At 35.1% G+C, this 15,665-nt stretch overlaps 1 protein-coding gene across 6 annotated transcripts in view; it reads right to left on the bottom strand.

Moving 5' to 3' along the window:
* Positions 1–7,716: 7,716 nt before the first annotated feature.
* The window catches only part of PCLO (piccolo presynaptic cytomatrix protein), a 353,234-nt gene continuing 345,285 nt past the window's right edge, over positions 7,717–15,665 (bottom strand). For all 6 annotated transcript variants that reach the window (XM_053926477.2, XM_053926478.2, XM_053926480.2 and 3 more), the window contains 3 exons: positions 13,333–13,467; positions 12,746–12,891; positions 7,717–10,914 (listed from right to left, as the gene is read on the bottom strand). In XM_053926477.2, the coding sequence (XP_053782452.1) occupies positions 10,774–10,914; positions 12,746–12,891; positions 13,333–13,467 (422 nt within the window). In that variant the 3' untranslated portion in view covers positions 7,717–10,773. The remainder of the gene's footprint in view (positions 10,915–12,745; positions 12,892–13,332; positions 13,468–15,665) is intronic.

The raw sequence follows: 15,665 nt of genomic DNA, 5'->3' as shown, positions 1-15,665 counted from the left end.
CTAGTATCTTACAGCCCTGTAAATACTATTCTCCAGTCACATCTGCTGTATTCGTCGATGCAGTAGCCTATCCTTTCTTTTGTGATAATCACTCCTTTAATCTTCTTCATAGTTTCTAGAAACACACTGTATTTTTGTGGCATGCTACTTTTTCTCCATATATTTGTGAAATTCACTCATTATGACATGCATAGCCTTGTTGTTTCATTTGTATTGTCTTATTCTCTTGCATTATTATACTACACAATATTTACCCATTTGATTATTGATGATTTTTGGTTTGTTTTGAGTTTGGGGCTATAGTGAATGCTACTGCTATAAATATTCTTGCAAGTATGATATTCAGTATCCTTAATGATGTGCATAGCAAGGTCACATATCCAATCACAACAGTTGGTAAATTACAAACAGGAATTTCTCTGGTACCCTTTACCAGTGTGTCCTGGCTCAACAACCACCCAACATTCTTGAAAATGTCTCCTAGTTGATGTGTTCAAGAGTCTTTCCTATGTCTGCATCTAGTAGAATTAAATTATACGGTATTGGGGGCTTCCAGTCAAGACAGCAGCATGAGTAAATGTAGTAATCGGAACCTCCCACAACTAATCAACTAATCAAAATTACAACTAAGCTACAGAACAACCATCATTCAACACCACCTGAAATCTAGCTGAAGAGAAGTCCTACAACTAAGTATATACACAAAAAGCCAGATTGAGACTAGTAGGAGGGACAGAGAATGGAATGGGCTGGTCCCACACCCTCATGTGGCAGTTAAAAATTGGGAGGGATATTTTGCCTCCAAAAATTCTTCTTGAGGAACGAGTGGTCCTGGACTCATACCAGGCCCTCCAGTACAGGATTCCAGTGCCAGGAAAAGAAGTCCCCAAAACTGCTAGCTGTGAAAACCAGCAGGGATTGTGGCTGAGTGTGAGAGAAGGCTCCTGGAGTTCCAGGTGTTCCTCTAAAAGGGCCCATGCATAGTCTTACTTGGACGCAATTGCTCTGAGCTCCAGCCATGGGGCAGCAGCTTGGAAGGCACCAGGGAAAAATGGGGTGGAACCGAATTGTCAGGCTTCAGAACAAGACATGGAAGGGCAGCTTTATCCCAGACAGAAGTGCTGGCAGAGGTCATTGTTCCTTTCCTAAGCCTTCCTCCACAGAGCCAGCAGGCAGGCTCCATACTGAGTCTCTATCAACTGGTTAGCCAGTCCTGGTGATCCCCTGAGGCCCTGTCCCATACTACTTACTAGCACACCCAAGCTATTTCCAGTGGGTTTTTCACCCCACCCCCCCATACACACACATAAAACCCTGCTCTCTTGGCTCATGCTTCAGACTTTCCTAAAATCTCTTAAAGGTCACAAATTGCAAACAAAACAACATATGGCCTTGGTGTTCCTTGTAATCCTTGCTAAATGGCACCAGGCCCAGCACTAGCTGCTGCTGGCCTCGGTTCATAGGTTAGCCTTACCTCCAAGCCCAGTACAAGTAGCAGCCATTTGCAGGTCACTTTGTAGCTCATGCTGGGTGACCCCAGGCAGGGCACAAGCATCAGCTGACTTTGGCCTGTGCCTCCTGGCAGGCCCCAGAACCAGCAGATGGGTGGGCAGCTTCGGACTGTTCCAAAGCACCACTTAACCACCTCAAAGTCTGACACACTTAAGGACTCAGTGGGCACCAGCATCCTGCTTTGTGGGGCTAACAGCAGATCCTCTGCTCTGATCACTGCCAGTCCTCACAGCCAATCATTTGGGGAATAAACCTCTTCCACTGACAGCAATCAAGACTCAACTACAATGGGCAGGTGCACACAATCCATACAGGGGTTGGGGACATGCACCTTCCCAAGTTCTAGTGGCCTGAGACGATGTGCTGCTGTTGGCCCTACAGGACACTTACTACATAAGGCCACTCTACTAAGACTGAGAAACACAGCATCTCTATCAAATGCATAGAAACAAATGCAGGGAGGCAGCCAAAATGAGGAGACAAAGAAACATGTCCCATATGAATGAACAGAACAAAACTACAGAACCAGAACTCAACAAAAAGGAGACAAGCAATCTACCAGATACAGAGTTCAAAACACTGGTTATAAGGATGTTCAATGATCTCAGTGAGAACTTCAACACAGAGATAGAAAACATAAAAATGGAGATAGGAAACATATAAAAGAACCCCTCAGAAATGAAGGATACATTAACTGAAATGAAGAACATATTACGGGGAATCAACAGAAGAGTAGATGAAGCAGAGGGTCAAACCAACAAATTGGAAGGTAAGAAAGAAGAAAACTCCCAATCAGAAGAGCAAAAAGAAAAAAAGAATGCAAAGAAATGAGGATAGTTTAAGGAGCCTCTGCAACAACTTAAATCATACCAACATTTGCATCATAGGGATGCCAGAAAGAGAAAAGAGAGAGCTAGGAACTGAAAACCTGTTTGAAAAAAATAATGACTGAAAAATTTCCTAACCGTGTGAAGGTAATAGACATAGGAGTCCAAGAAGTGCAGAGTCCCAAACAAAATGAACCCAAAGAAACCCACACCAAGGCACAGCATAATTAAAATGCCAAAGATTAAAGACAAAGAGGAAATCTTAAAAGCAGCAGAGAAAAGTAATAAATTACCTACTAGGAAACTCTCATAAGATGTCACCTGATTTCTCAATAGAAATTTTGCATGCCAGCAGAGACTGGCACAAAATATTCAAAGTCATGAAAAGCAAGGACCTACAACCAATTTTCCTCTACCCAGCAAAGCTATTTTTAAAATCAAAGGACAGATAAAAAGATTCCCAGACAAGAAAAAGCCAAAGGAGTTTGTTATTGCCAAATCAGAATTACAAGAAATGTAACATGTTTAGGAAGACAAAGAAGAAAAAAATAAAAGATCAAAAATATTAATAATAACATGGCAATAAATACATATCTATCACCCATATGAACACTGGAGTATTATTTATGATAGCCAAGACATGGAAACACCTAAGTGTGTATCAATAGGTGAATGACTACAACAGTGGTGCATATACACAATGGAGTATGACTCAGCCATAAAAAAGAATGAAATCTTGCCATTTACGACAACATGGATGGACCTAGAGGGTATTCTGCTAAATGAAATAAATCAGAGAGAGACAAATGCCATGTGGTTTCACTTAAATGTAGAATCTAAAAAAACAATATAAATGCACAAGCAGAACAGAAAGAGGCTCAGAGAGAACATTTTGGTGGTTACCAGAAGGGAAGGGGGTTGGAGGATGTGTGAGAAAGATTAGGGATTAACAAGTACAACTTGGTAGTTATAGTACAGTCATGGGGATGTAGAGTACAACATAGGGAACACAGCCAACAACATTGTAATAACTGTGTGTGGTGTCAGATGGGTACTGGGTTTATCAGGATGGTCACTTCATAAATTATATAAATGTCTAATCAATATTGTTCATCAAGTGTAATGGAAAAATAATTATTAAAACAAAAAAAGTTGTAAATTATGGTAATTTTCAATAATACAAGGTAATCTCAAGCTATTTTTTAAATGTTTGTACTGATTTATGCTTATGTCAATTTATGTTTACCTGAGAATTTCATTAATAACAGTTACCTTCCTCAGACTAGACTTTTACTCATTGTATAATACATGGCATATCATATATCACTGTAGTTTAAACTGGAATATTCTGAAAGCTAATGAGGTTGAGCATCTGTTTACATGTTTATGAACCATTTGGATTTGTTCTCATGTAAAGTATCTGTTCCAGTGTTTCTCTTGTATTCCCATTACATTGCTTTTCTTTTTCCTCTGATCTGTTATGTATTTTTGACACTAATTTTTTTATGTGACAAATATCTCTCCTAATTTTTTTGCTCTCCCTGTCAACTTCTTCACAGCATCTGAGGAATAGAAGCCTTTATCATTATGTAATTGAATTTATCAACTTTTCCTTTTGTTTCCTATGTCTTTTTAAGAAATCTTTTCCTTCCCCAAGTTTATGAAGCTATTTTCTTATATTTTGCTCTGAATGTTTTATAATTTTTTTCAAATTATGCAGAGTTTATATTTGCAAAGTGTGAGAGACAGGGTCCAATATCATTTTTTCAAGCGCTTACTCAGTTGGTTCATGCCCTTTAAGTGAAGTTCATGCTTCCATGCAGATCTGCTTTATTTGCTCTGTTATATGTGAAATGCCCGTTAGTGTGTGAGTCTGTAATCTTGTTCCACTGTTCAGTTTATCTACCCTGTGCCAGTACTATACGCTCTTTAGTTTCTGTATTGTTATAATAAGTCTTAGATCTGGTAGAAAATATTCTTATATCTTGTTCTTTCTTTTTAGGTGTGCTCTGATTTTTTTTTGCCCTTTGTACTTCAACATAAATTTTAAAATCAGTTTATCAAATTCCACACACATTTGAAAAACTTAACTGCATTGAATCAATGAATTTGTAATTTAGGAAAAATTACACATCACTGAAATATTCAATTTTTCAATCAATTAACATTTTATTTAGATCTTAATATCTTGATAAAATTTCATTATTTTCTTTATAGAGAGTCAAACTTCTTTGTTAACTTATTCTTAGGTATTTGATACTTTAAATTGCCTCTTTCTTATTCACATTCAGGGAAAAATGTATTTTTGTATTTTTTTATTTTTCTATTTTGTAGTTCTTATATTTAGTAAATGACAAATTCTCATATGTTCTAAAACAAATTGTTGGTTGTTTTGGATTTTCTATACACGAAGACATAAAATCTACAAATAATTGTGTTCTTTTCTTTTACTTCTTACTCCCTTATTTGTACTTATTTCTGGCCTTGACACAATGGCTAGAAACGCTGATAAAGGTATTGAAAAGAATGATGGTCATATGCGTACTTGCTTTGTTTGTGGTTGAGAAAGAAAAGCACTCGATCCTTTTACCACCAAGCTTTTTGTTCGCTTGTTTGTTTGTTTGTTTCCTTTGGTAGGTAATATGTATTAGATTTAAAGAGTACTCTTTCCCTCCAGGTGTGCTATAAAGTTTTTGTTATGAACGGATTTTGAATTTTATCAAAATTGTCCAGCATCTTATGATTTTATACTTTAATAAACTACCAATGCACTGGCTTTTATTAGTTTGTTTTCCAACATTAAGATAATCTTGTGTAACTTGGAGTTCAACTCAGTCTTGATTCTTATCACTTTTATACATTGCTAGATTGGATTTTTTAAGTTTTGGCTTTGGATATTAGCATCTGTATTCATTTCTCATACTTGATAAGTGTAACTTGGCCTTCTTTCTCCTTTGATTGGCACAGGTTTGTTAATTTTATTGATCTTTTCAAGTGACTTGTTGGAAATTTATTTTTTACTGAATAATTCATTTATTATTTTGAACAGTGATGATAGAGGAAAACTGTCCTACTTCCTCTGCCATTATCCCAGCTTTTCTACACAAACTATCCTACTGGGTAATCAAATACTGGTTGAGCGGACGTTTATCTTTTCAAAAGTATCCCAAGTAGAACTGATGACTGAACAGAATGTCACCATTTTGTACCATCTGGTTAATGAACAGATCTATGGTAGGCATTGAGCAACAGTGGCTATGAATGGAACAAAGGAGACAGCCAAGCATTGTGTGCCTCCTACTGGTGGACTACAATACCAACCTGTGAGTCAGGTCAAATCCGTAGAGCGAAAGACCACAAGCCAGGCAATAGGAGGCAGAGGAACTAGTTAACTACACTCTGAGTATGCCATCAGCAAAATACAGAGTTCGAGGAACCCCACAGGTGGAAAGACCAGGTTTCTTCAACAAGTAAGATTCACTGAAAGAGAAGGGGTGGGGAGGAGTATATGCAGACTAGAAGATGCTTACAAAACATATGGAAATTAAAACAGGAAAACTACATGAGTATTTACTAGGCAGATGACAGTGACAAAGCAGGAAATAATTATCATAAATATCAGGATAGTGGTTACATTAAAGGGAATTGTGATAGGAATGGGTTAAATGGAGGTCTTCAGAGATTGTTGGCTAAATTCAATTTCTTGATCTGGTGGTGATTATAAGAGTGTCTTACATATAATATTAATTTATTAAGCTAACATTTGTTTTCTGTATCTGTGTTGTGTTTAAAATATATTTTAAACTGGGTAAGTAAATGTATTGGTGATATGTTTTTTCGCAGAAAATGTCCCAAAATGTTTTATTTATATATTAAGTATCCATTTATCAAGTTGATAAACACAAGAAGTCAAAGTTGATATTTTCAATGTTTATTAGTAAGGCTGATGCAACAGCCTTTAAATAGCACGATTTGAATAAGTTATCAAGATACATCTTGTATACAACCACAGAACCAAGACAAATTTTTACATAGAGTAAGATTCAAGACAGATCTACAAGCATTTTTAATTGAATTCTCATGAGTTTCAGTTCAGTGTTTACAACCTTTAGCCCAAGAATTTGTATTTGTTCACCAGATTTTCCAGAGAGATTTCAGCAGAACAGAAAAGAAGAACACATCAGCAGATCACCAACACGGCATGCAACATGTAGTTCAAAACAAGACATATTTCCAAGTATTTTATTTTTTATTTTGAAACCAATTTTATTAGGTTTTATTTTTTCAGATAAGAATGTGTTTTTCTTTCACATCAGATGTGTTTCTGTTAGGATATCAGCACACACATTAATCGGTAGTGGGAGCACCTGAGCACATCACCAACAGATATATAGACACAATCAAACAATAATCATATTCACATGCTGAATGCCAAATGAAATCAATACTTCAACTTTGTCTATTTTACCAAATGTATAGTTATATACAGGGTAGCGAATTAAGAAAATGCTCTCAGCCTACCTATCAGATAAGGAATCATTTGATTTAATGGGTATCTTTAACAACAACAACACGGAACATACAGAACATATCAATGTGTCATATTCAATGAGAAAATCTACTTCACTCATTCATTCTTGTGTTACATCAAAGGCAAGTAATTATTGAAGAGACAGCTCGTAATTATTCATTGAACTTTCACTTCCATCTCAAGCTCAAAAGAGGGAACATCACTCTGTCATACTTAGAGTTATAAACATATATAGCTGTAGTCGGCTGCTTTTGGAATATTAGACATTGTAGCAATGAAAATAAGTTTTTAAAAATATTGTTAGTTATGATTTAAATAATAAAGTAAAAAAATACTATAAACATCTTTATGATATCTTAATGAAATGAACCATTGATCAAATCATTTCTAATAAATTGGGCACAATATAGTATATAATTTTAATTTACTTCACATCACCACCAGCCTAGTGTCACTACGGCTATCACCACTATCATCACAACCGTTCCTATAATAAGAATCAATATCAGCTGGTTACCAGCTATAATAGTCCCACAATATAGCTATTTTAATGTGTGTGATCCACAAAATCAATTCCACGGATATGCTGAAAATATGCATTGAGTAGTGTGAGTAATTACAATATGGGCAACATGAAGGAGCAGAGTGATCACTGCCCCTTTGTCATGGAGACTGTTCTTTTAAACCGAAATGGTAAATAAAAAATTCAGAGTCACCAAAAGTATCCTTTATCTAAGTAATAACAGGGAAAAAACTTTTTGCAACTCATGTTGTTTAAGTCTGCAACAACCATTCTGTAAATCCCTGTCCTTTGTGAAAATTCTTTCTGTGCTTTTGCTTCTACAGCTACAAGGTGTTTAGGACCCAATTTTAAACCAAGAAGCAACGTTAGTCTCTGATGACTCAGGGAAACTGTGGGAAAAATTAAGATGCTTTTCAAGATATAAGAGCTGTAAATGGACTAATCACATGTTATTAAGAGATTACAAACTTTGTCACTATCGGGATTAAAAAAAGCTAATTCCAGTAAAATAAAATAAAAAGTGGAAAATCATGTTCTGTGATATATACAAAAAAGTAAAAAAACACCAAGATCCCTGTTTGCAATTAAAAAAGAAATAGTTTTGTTTTTAGAAGGGTTACCAACATCATTCAGAAATGCATTCATGAAAGGATTGGTGTTGCATAGAATAATTCCAGTACAACCCAGGAGATTGGTTAGCTGCACACTTGGAGCACTTTGGCAGGATCTCATGTTCTCTGAAGTGGGATGCTGGTGCACAAAAAGAAGCCCTGTTGTTAACTCTCCTGATTGACCTGGCCTCACCACCAGTTTCTTGGAACAGAGGGCACCTATAATGAAAAGACTGCTACTCTTACAGGTCAAATAGCTACCCAGGTGTGATCTTTGTTTTGGTGGCACCTTCAGTTGAATTATTCTAAAATAAATTACAACTGGAATAAAGTAAACTAACTGGTTATACAACCTCTCATGCATTACCTCTGGATGTTAAGTGGTTACAAAAGAGACCCAAGGTGGGCCAGAGTTCCCTTTTACGGGAAAATAGTAGAGCCTTTTTATGTCAGGAGACCTTTCTGAACCCTTTTCTTCTCCAATTATGAGTGATGATTATCAACTTCCTAAAATACTAACTTTTTCTGGAAATATCCATGGCAACCATCAACAGATATAGTTGTCTCTGAAAATAAAATCCTAGCAATATCACATCTTTAGTGATCCCCTCCCTGCATGCTCATTTTAAAGAAATATCAATGGTAAGCGACACTGCATTGTCAGGGCAGGAAGAATGGAAAGTAGAAGGAAGAATAAATGACTATTACCTTCCTTAGAAGAAGAGCAAATTTGTGGGTTTTTTCATGAATATAATAAAGATATACAACCTGGAACTTATTAGGAATTTTTTTAAATTTTTAATATTTTACATTTAATCAATTCCCCTCAAATTTAAAGTATGTTTTTCTTTAAAAATGAGGAAGTTCAATACCTAAGCAATATATTTAGAGATGATTTCTCTAAACCTACTAAAATCTCACCCTTCAATAAAGAAGTAGGTTTTGAATTCTGAGTGTTCTGCATAGCATTTAATTAAATTTTGGGTTTGTAGCATGTGGGAATAGGATAAAATCAGTATAATTTATTTAATTTATAATAACCCAATTTTAAAATATTTTTATGTATTCTTCTTTTCAGGTTAAATGAAAATTTGTATTTTAAAGAAAAATTAGTTTTGGAGCTAATATACTGCTCTTATTCATGTAGTATGTGCCATTGGTTAGCAGTATATTTTTTGTATATAAAATTCAAAAAAAAAACCCTGTGTAATAATTCTTCATTTATGTGTATAAAACATACTTGGAAATGTGCTTTCATTTTCTCTCATAGATCAATTAGTTTGATCACCTAACATCCCATTAGGAAGGCTAGGAATATATAATTTTTTTATCCCACAAATAAGAACTCTGGGGAGCGTGTGTTTAAGTGACATGTGCAAGATGACACAGTCAGCGGCAGAACCAAGACCCGAAGCCAGGCTTTTTCATCACAGTTGAGCGTGTTTCCTGCAATTCCTTGTTACTTCCTTTGTTAATGTTGGTTGATGGAAAAGAGGATGCCTCATTTTAGTGACTTAGACATTGGTCCTTTTATTCCATACAGTTAAAACAGTGCAAATTATATTTTACCCTCAATATGATGTTGACTTTTCCCTGATTTTCCCAACATGGATGAACTCGATCACTGTGATATTGTCACTAAAGGAGGAAAATGGAGCAGAGATTGAGTGGTGTCAGGGTTCTCACTAAACAACCAATTAATGTGCTAAGGAAGAAACTCATGAAAGAGTAGAAAATGACACCAGTTTAATGAATGAATGCCACAGATTACTATGACTTGTTTGCCAGAGGAAGATTTTTCACTCTGTCAATATACCACTTAGAAGAAGTGAAACATGTGGGATAACACATTCCTTTGCAATTCCACAAAGAAAGAATTCCCATGCTTGCTAGATCATACCGATTTAATCTGCGTCCTTTGGTATGCAGATTGCAAATGCCTTGGTTTAAGGGTAAGTTAAGAAGACTTTGTTTTCAACCAGGGTTCCAATATTTTATGGTGCAATATTGTCCTTACCAGTCCTGGCTTTATTTCTACATAAATATAATACCATTTCTACTTAGTATTATCTTCATTCTACATTATTTCAAATTGTACAAATGTGCTTTTACAACAGGGATTTCAAAATTAGTGTCGTTCACCCTTGTAACATTTAGACACAGCGAAAATCTGTATAGTACGGTCTAAAAGCCATAATTTCTACATTATCAGTTTTCTTTTTCCTATGACCACACTGCTTTTCTTCTAGTCTTGGACACATATTGTAGGTGTATCATATGTAAGAACCTCAAAATAGTAAGTTGTCTGAGAAGATAAGATGAAGAAAAAAGATTTTGAACTTTCGAAAGCAGATTTGTTACATCAGTTGTTTCCTTTCAACCAAGTTTCTTTTCGCATAAAATACTACTTTTGTTTGCATTAGAAACCATTTTAATCTTTGCACTCTGCCTTTAGCTCTGTCAACTCTGTTCAAACATTTTTGCATTAAGTAATCAACATTTTTTCTCACTGTTTTTCTTGACAGCTGCAAGAAATCAAGGTCTCAGTGTTCCTGGTTTTATTTTATTTTTTGTCCTTTGATACATGAAATATTCATTTGTGTTTCTTTCTGGGTTCCACGACACATTCACAAGGCTTTAAGTATATTTTTGCCTGTTGTTTCTCCTCTTAGGTTCACCCCAGAAAACACAGCTTAGTACAATAGTATCCAACTACGGTGTCCGTTTGTGATCATGTAGTGCAGTTTCTACACCCTGAGCAGACACACTTCAGTGGGTTTGAGTAGGACTGACCAGAAGTTTGTGCCAGTTGACTATTCTTTTTCTGAGATCCACTTTGTCAAGCCAGATACAGGCTTCACCAATCAAGGTCTTTTTCATAAATTTCCCTCCATTGGAGAAAAGTAAAATCTAGAAAAAAGGAGCCAACATTATATATACACGTATATATTTTCAAACTCTTTTAAGGACATTTTTATCATCAAAGATAAAACACAAACAAGAAAGGGTGAGGGTGAGATAGAGTAGCAGGCATACTTATGAGTGAGCTCATAACACGAATGTCCTCCAAAGATTTGCATATTATGAATTAATTCACATCGACATTTCCCAGAGGAAAAGACACATGCTGCAGGGTATGAGAATTCCAGATCAGACATGTATTCCCAGCTAGTGCTAACCAGGTTTATGCTTAAACTGATGGGAAGTTTCATACACAAAAAACAACTTTCCTAGGTACATTTTTACTAGTACTGAGTAAATACATGAGTCCACAAGAAGGAGAACATAACAGTGGTTTTAGCTGGCATTGACTTTACTGGTGATTTTACTATAGTATGCATTTTCAAAAGTTTTTTTTGTCATGTGCGGGACACATTTATTGGTTAAAATTCCATAGGATCTCAGAATCAAGAATTTTTTTTCTTCTAGAACTGAGTTGAAGGGAGGCTAGAAAACATTAAGTAAAGCTAACTATTAATTCTCTCTCTCTCATATCAGAATTCTTGTTACTCCTGCCTAAAATTTGCTTTCATGTTTCTGACTTCATAATCTACATTTCTGATTATGACTATATTTTTGGCCTCTGGTTTTGGTATTTCAGATGGAATTGTATATTTTCACTTGGAGCCTGCCTATCTTGTCAAATTTATCAAATTGCAGCAAATTCATGATCTCTCTCTCTCAGTTCTGTCTCTAACTACTCAATCTCTGTAAATGAGATGTTCTTGACACACCACCTGAAGAGTCTCCTTTAACTTGTTATTCTCCTTCACTCTAATGTAAGTTAATTCTCTCAATGTAGTTGCTGCTTTGTAGTATCTCTTATATTTGTCTCTACTGCAGGCCTTTATTTTAAGTGCCAGCACCATGGTCTTCTCTTCCATATTTGTCATCACTTTCCTTCCTCCTCCTTTTTCCTCTTTTATTCTTTATCTGTCCATCTACTGAAGGCATACTATTTACAATCATCATGTTAGACATTCGAACAAAGAAACCTGAACACCAGCCTTGCGCTAGAGAAGCTGATAGAATACAAGCAATGACAGGGAAGTCTATAAATTATTGCACAAGACAGATTGGGATTCGTTGCTTAATAAGGTAAGCAAAATATTATATGAATAAAGCATGTTGAACTACATCAAGGTTCACCATTAAAGGGCTGAGTTTTCATTAAAAGATGTGGAATACTGTGCTGGATGAAGCAGAGGAAAAATAGGAGCAAAGGATTGGAGGCTTAATCTGATTTGAAAAGATTCTGCTGTGACTGAAATACAGAGTGTGTGGAAAGGTACGCAAGGTGATGTGATTAAATCCATGCAGTTAGAACTCACCTTAGAGGGTAACGTGAATGAGTCAGGGGCTTTAATGTAACCTAGCCAGTGTTTTAAAAAAGATACATCTGTCATCAGTATGACGAAATAAATTAAAAGGGTAAAACATTGATGGCAAGTAGGCCAGGCATAGTGCTGAAAAGATTTGAGCAACAAAGATGAGAACCCAAAGACTGGTAGCATCGAGCATGGAACTAATTCTGCATGAAATGAACTGCCAGAATAGAGAGACTTGGTAGCTACTTGGACAGGGAGAGTTGCCTGTGAAATCCCAAATGCCTCTAAGAATTAATTAACCCATGAAATGTAACACAGTATAAAATCAGCTTATAAATATTAAATAATTGAGCGGAAAATAAGTACTGTGTGAATACAAATGTTTAAACAGAAACTGTGTAATACAGACTTACCTGAAGAGAATGTCCAGCAGGGCTTAGGCTGAACCTAAAAGTTTCATTGAATGAAGGCTCTCGATCGTGTCTACATACTCTTGTTTTTTTCTTGATTACCTTTTTTTGGGTGGAAATGTTCATCACATATATTTTCACATATAAATCTGAAAATAAGAATTCAGCTTGTAAAGTGTTCATTAACCACACAATGTCCTATTGAAAGCATTGCAATTGTATCCTGAGAGCTCTCCTACAATGTATACAAAGCCGGAAGATTGTATTCAATTTATTTCAGATGACATAAAAAGATTAAAAGATATACAAACTATCTTAGAAAAAATCTAGCTAAAAACTATTAAAATATCAGCTTATTCTTTGTAACAGAAATTAATTCTTATTTCACAGTTTTCAGATATATTTGATGTACAGTCTAAATTTTAGTTCAGTTCACATTTTCCAAAATATTCAGGACATATTCCTAAAGAATTCCTAGATGTATTATATTGCTCATTATCAGGGGGAGTGATGGAGAGAAAATGGAGCAATTGTACTAAACAACAATTTTAAAAAAATTAAAAAAATAATAAATAAATAAAGCCAGATACCTGGGAGATGATCAGGAGATTTAAATTTGTAGGTGATATTTCTGCATTGGAGAATTTCAACTATCAGTTGTTCACCATCTGTCTTCATTTCCTTCTTCAATGCAACCTTGATTTCTCCCATTACCTGAGTTTTAACTGGAAATGTAAAAGAAGAAATTGTTAAGGAATGTATAACATGTATTAAATGTGTAGTTAAAAAATTCATTCTGGGTTTACCAGGTGTTATTGCTTCCTGTGGATACACAGATGAATGAAATATGGTGGAAGCCCATAAGGAATGAAAGGTCTCATGGGAGACTAATAAATTATATCCTCACAGCAAAGTATGTCAAGTATGATAAGCTACTAGAAAAGGAGGTATAGAGGACATGCAAGTAGATAAACTATTACTCAACTATAGATTTTTAGGCCAAAAGAGGTAATAGATGAGACTATAGGAGGATAGAAATGCATAAAAAATAATGGAATTCTAGTAAAATTTATAGGAATGAATGTCATAGGAAATACAAGAAGTTGTTTGCCAATAGTTGCTTATTACCAGACTTGCTCAAGAGCACTAGTTAACACAACTAAACATCATCATGTGTTATTTCTACTTCCTATTCCCTTTGTAAAAAAAATAGTGAAGAAAAACATGTAGGAGTAACATTGTGCAAGGGACAATACAATGAATGACTTAAATGAATTCAATGTATTTCTTTCCAATGTTTATCTTGGATCTTTATATTATTGAAGAAGTTATGCATGCTAGGTCATGTTCTTTATTCATTTACTCTTTCTTCCACCAATTTATATATTCATCCAGGTATTCATTCACCAACAAATACTGTATTCCCCACCCCACCCTGTGATAGACATTCTGTTAGGAAGAATGGATCCAATGGTAAGCCAAAACACAAATGCTTATTGAATTTATGGTTTTTCTGTCTATTGAAAACAAATTCACTAATGAAACATTTTCATCAATAAATGTATAATTAAAAAAAGAAAGGTTATGAAGTGTCAAAGCATGATTTCAGGTCCCCGGTGGGGGGCGCACATGAGAGGCAACCACACATTGATGTTTCTCTCCCTCTCTCCCACCCTTCCCCTCTCTCTATAAATAAATAAATAAAATCTTAAATAAAACACTAATACTAAGGTCCCAAAATAAATAAAGTTGTCCTCTATATGTTTTATAAACTGAAAACAAATCTAGGTATAGTTAAAATAATTCAGTACCCAATTATTATAAATAATTCAGTATCTGGATGCTGGCTTTACTCTCAAGAATCTCAAGAAAATAAGGTACAAATCAAGAATTTTAGGTAGGTACAGCTAAACTATCTTTCAGTTGTCAAGTCTATAGCTTGACTCAGGAATACCGTACAAAGGTTAATTCTCTGAGAAATACATGACAGGATGCATTTCATCAAACCAAAGAGATAACCAGAGAAACTTCAAAAGAACTGATGATGAGTATTCAATATATTAAACTGTAGAACTGATACTAAAACAAGAGTGAGGTTACAGGAGGGTAGAAAACAGCATATGTTATATAATCTGGCAGACCATAAAGGATGAAACTGAAAATAAATGATGGAGAAGAAAGAGAAAGGGGAAAGTAGACCGAGATTTTTGATATTTATATAGGTAATAGGTAAGTGACAAAGGATACCGTTTAAAATTGACAAACCAGATAGTAGATGGTTAAGTAAAAAGAACAAGCATTATAACAGGTATAAATAAAAAGAAAATAATATTTAAAAGATACAAAGCTTTCTTTTTTTTGGTTAAAGGTTTTATTTATTGATTTGTAGACAGAGGGGGAGGGAGGGAGAAAGAGAGTGAGAGAAACGTCCACGTGTGGTTGCCTCTCCTGCACCCTCTACTGGAGATCTGGCTCACAATCCAAGCATGTGCCCTGCCTGGGAATTGAACCAGAGACCCTTTGGTTCCCAGGTCGGCACTCAATCTACTAAGCCACACCAGCCAGGGTTAAAGCTTTCTTAATTATAAAAGAAATTTAAAAAAATTGAAGACAGCAAATAGATAAATATAATAACTATAACATAATATACACAATAATTAAAAAAACAAAATGCCAAGTTGCAATCAAACATATCTATCATACCAGTAAACATGAACAGGTTTAGCCTAGCTTATTTATACAAAGATTTTCAACTGGCTCACAAAGCAAGGCTTAACTATATATTAAAATTAGTTTTGTTTCAAATAGTCAAAAATACAAAAGTTATAAGCATGCCTGGCATATGGAAACAATAAGAGAGTAGTGGTTGAGTTATTATTACAAGACACCAAAAAGGACATTTTATAAAACTAAAAGTACATAA

Source organism: Desmodus rotundus, chromosome 6 (genome assembly GCF_022682495.2).
Source record: "Desmodus rotundus isolate HL8 chromosome 6, HLdesRot8A.1, whole genome shotgun sequence".
Taxonomy (NCBI): Eukaryota; Metazoa; Chordata; class Mammalia; order Chiroptera; family Phyllostomidae; genus Desmodus; species Desmodus rotundus.
This window is presented reverse-complemented; position numbering and strand designations above follow the sequence as displayed.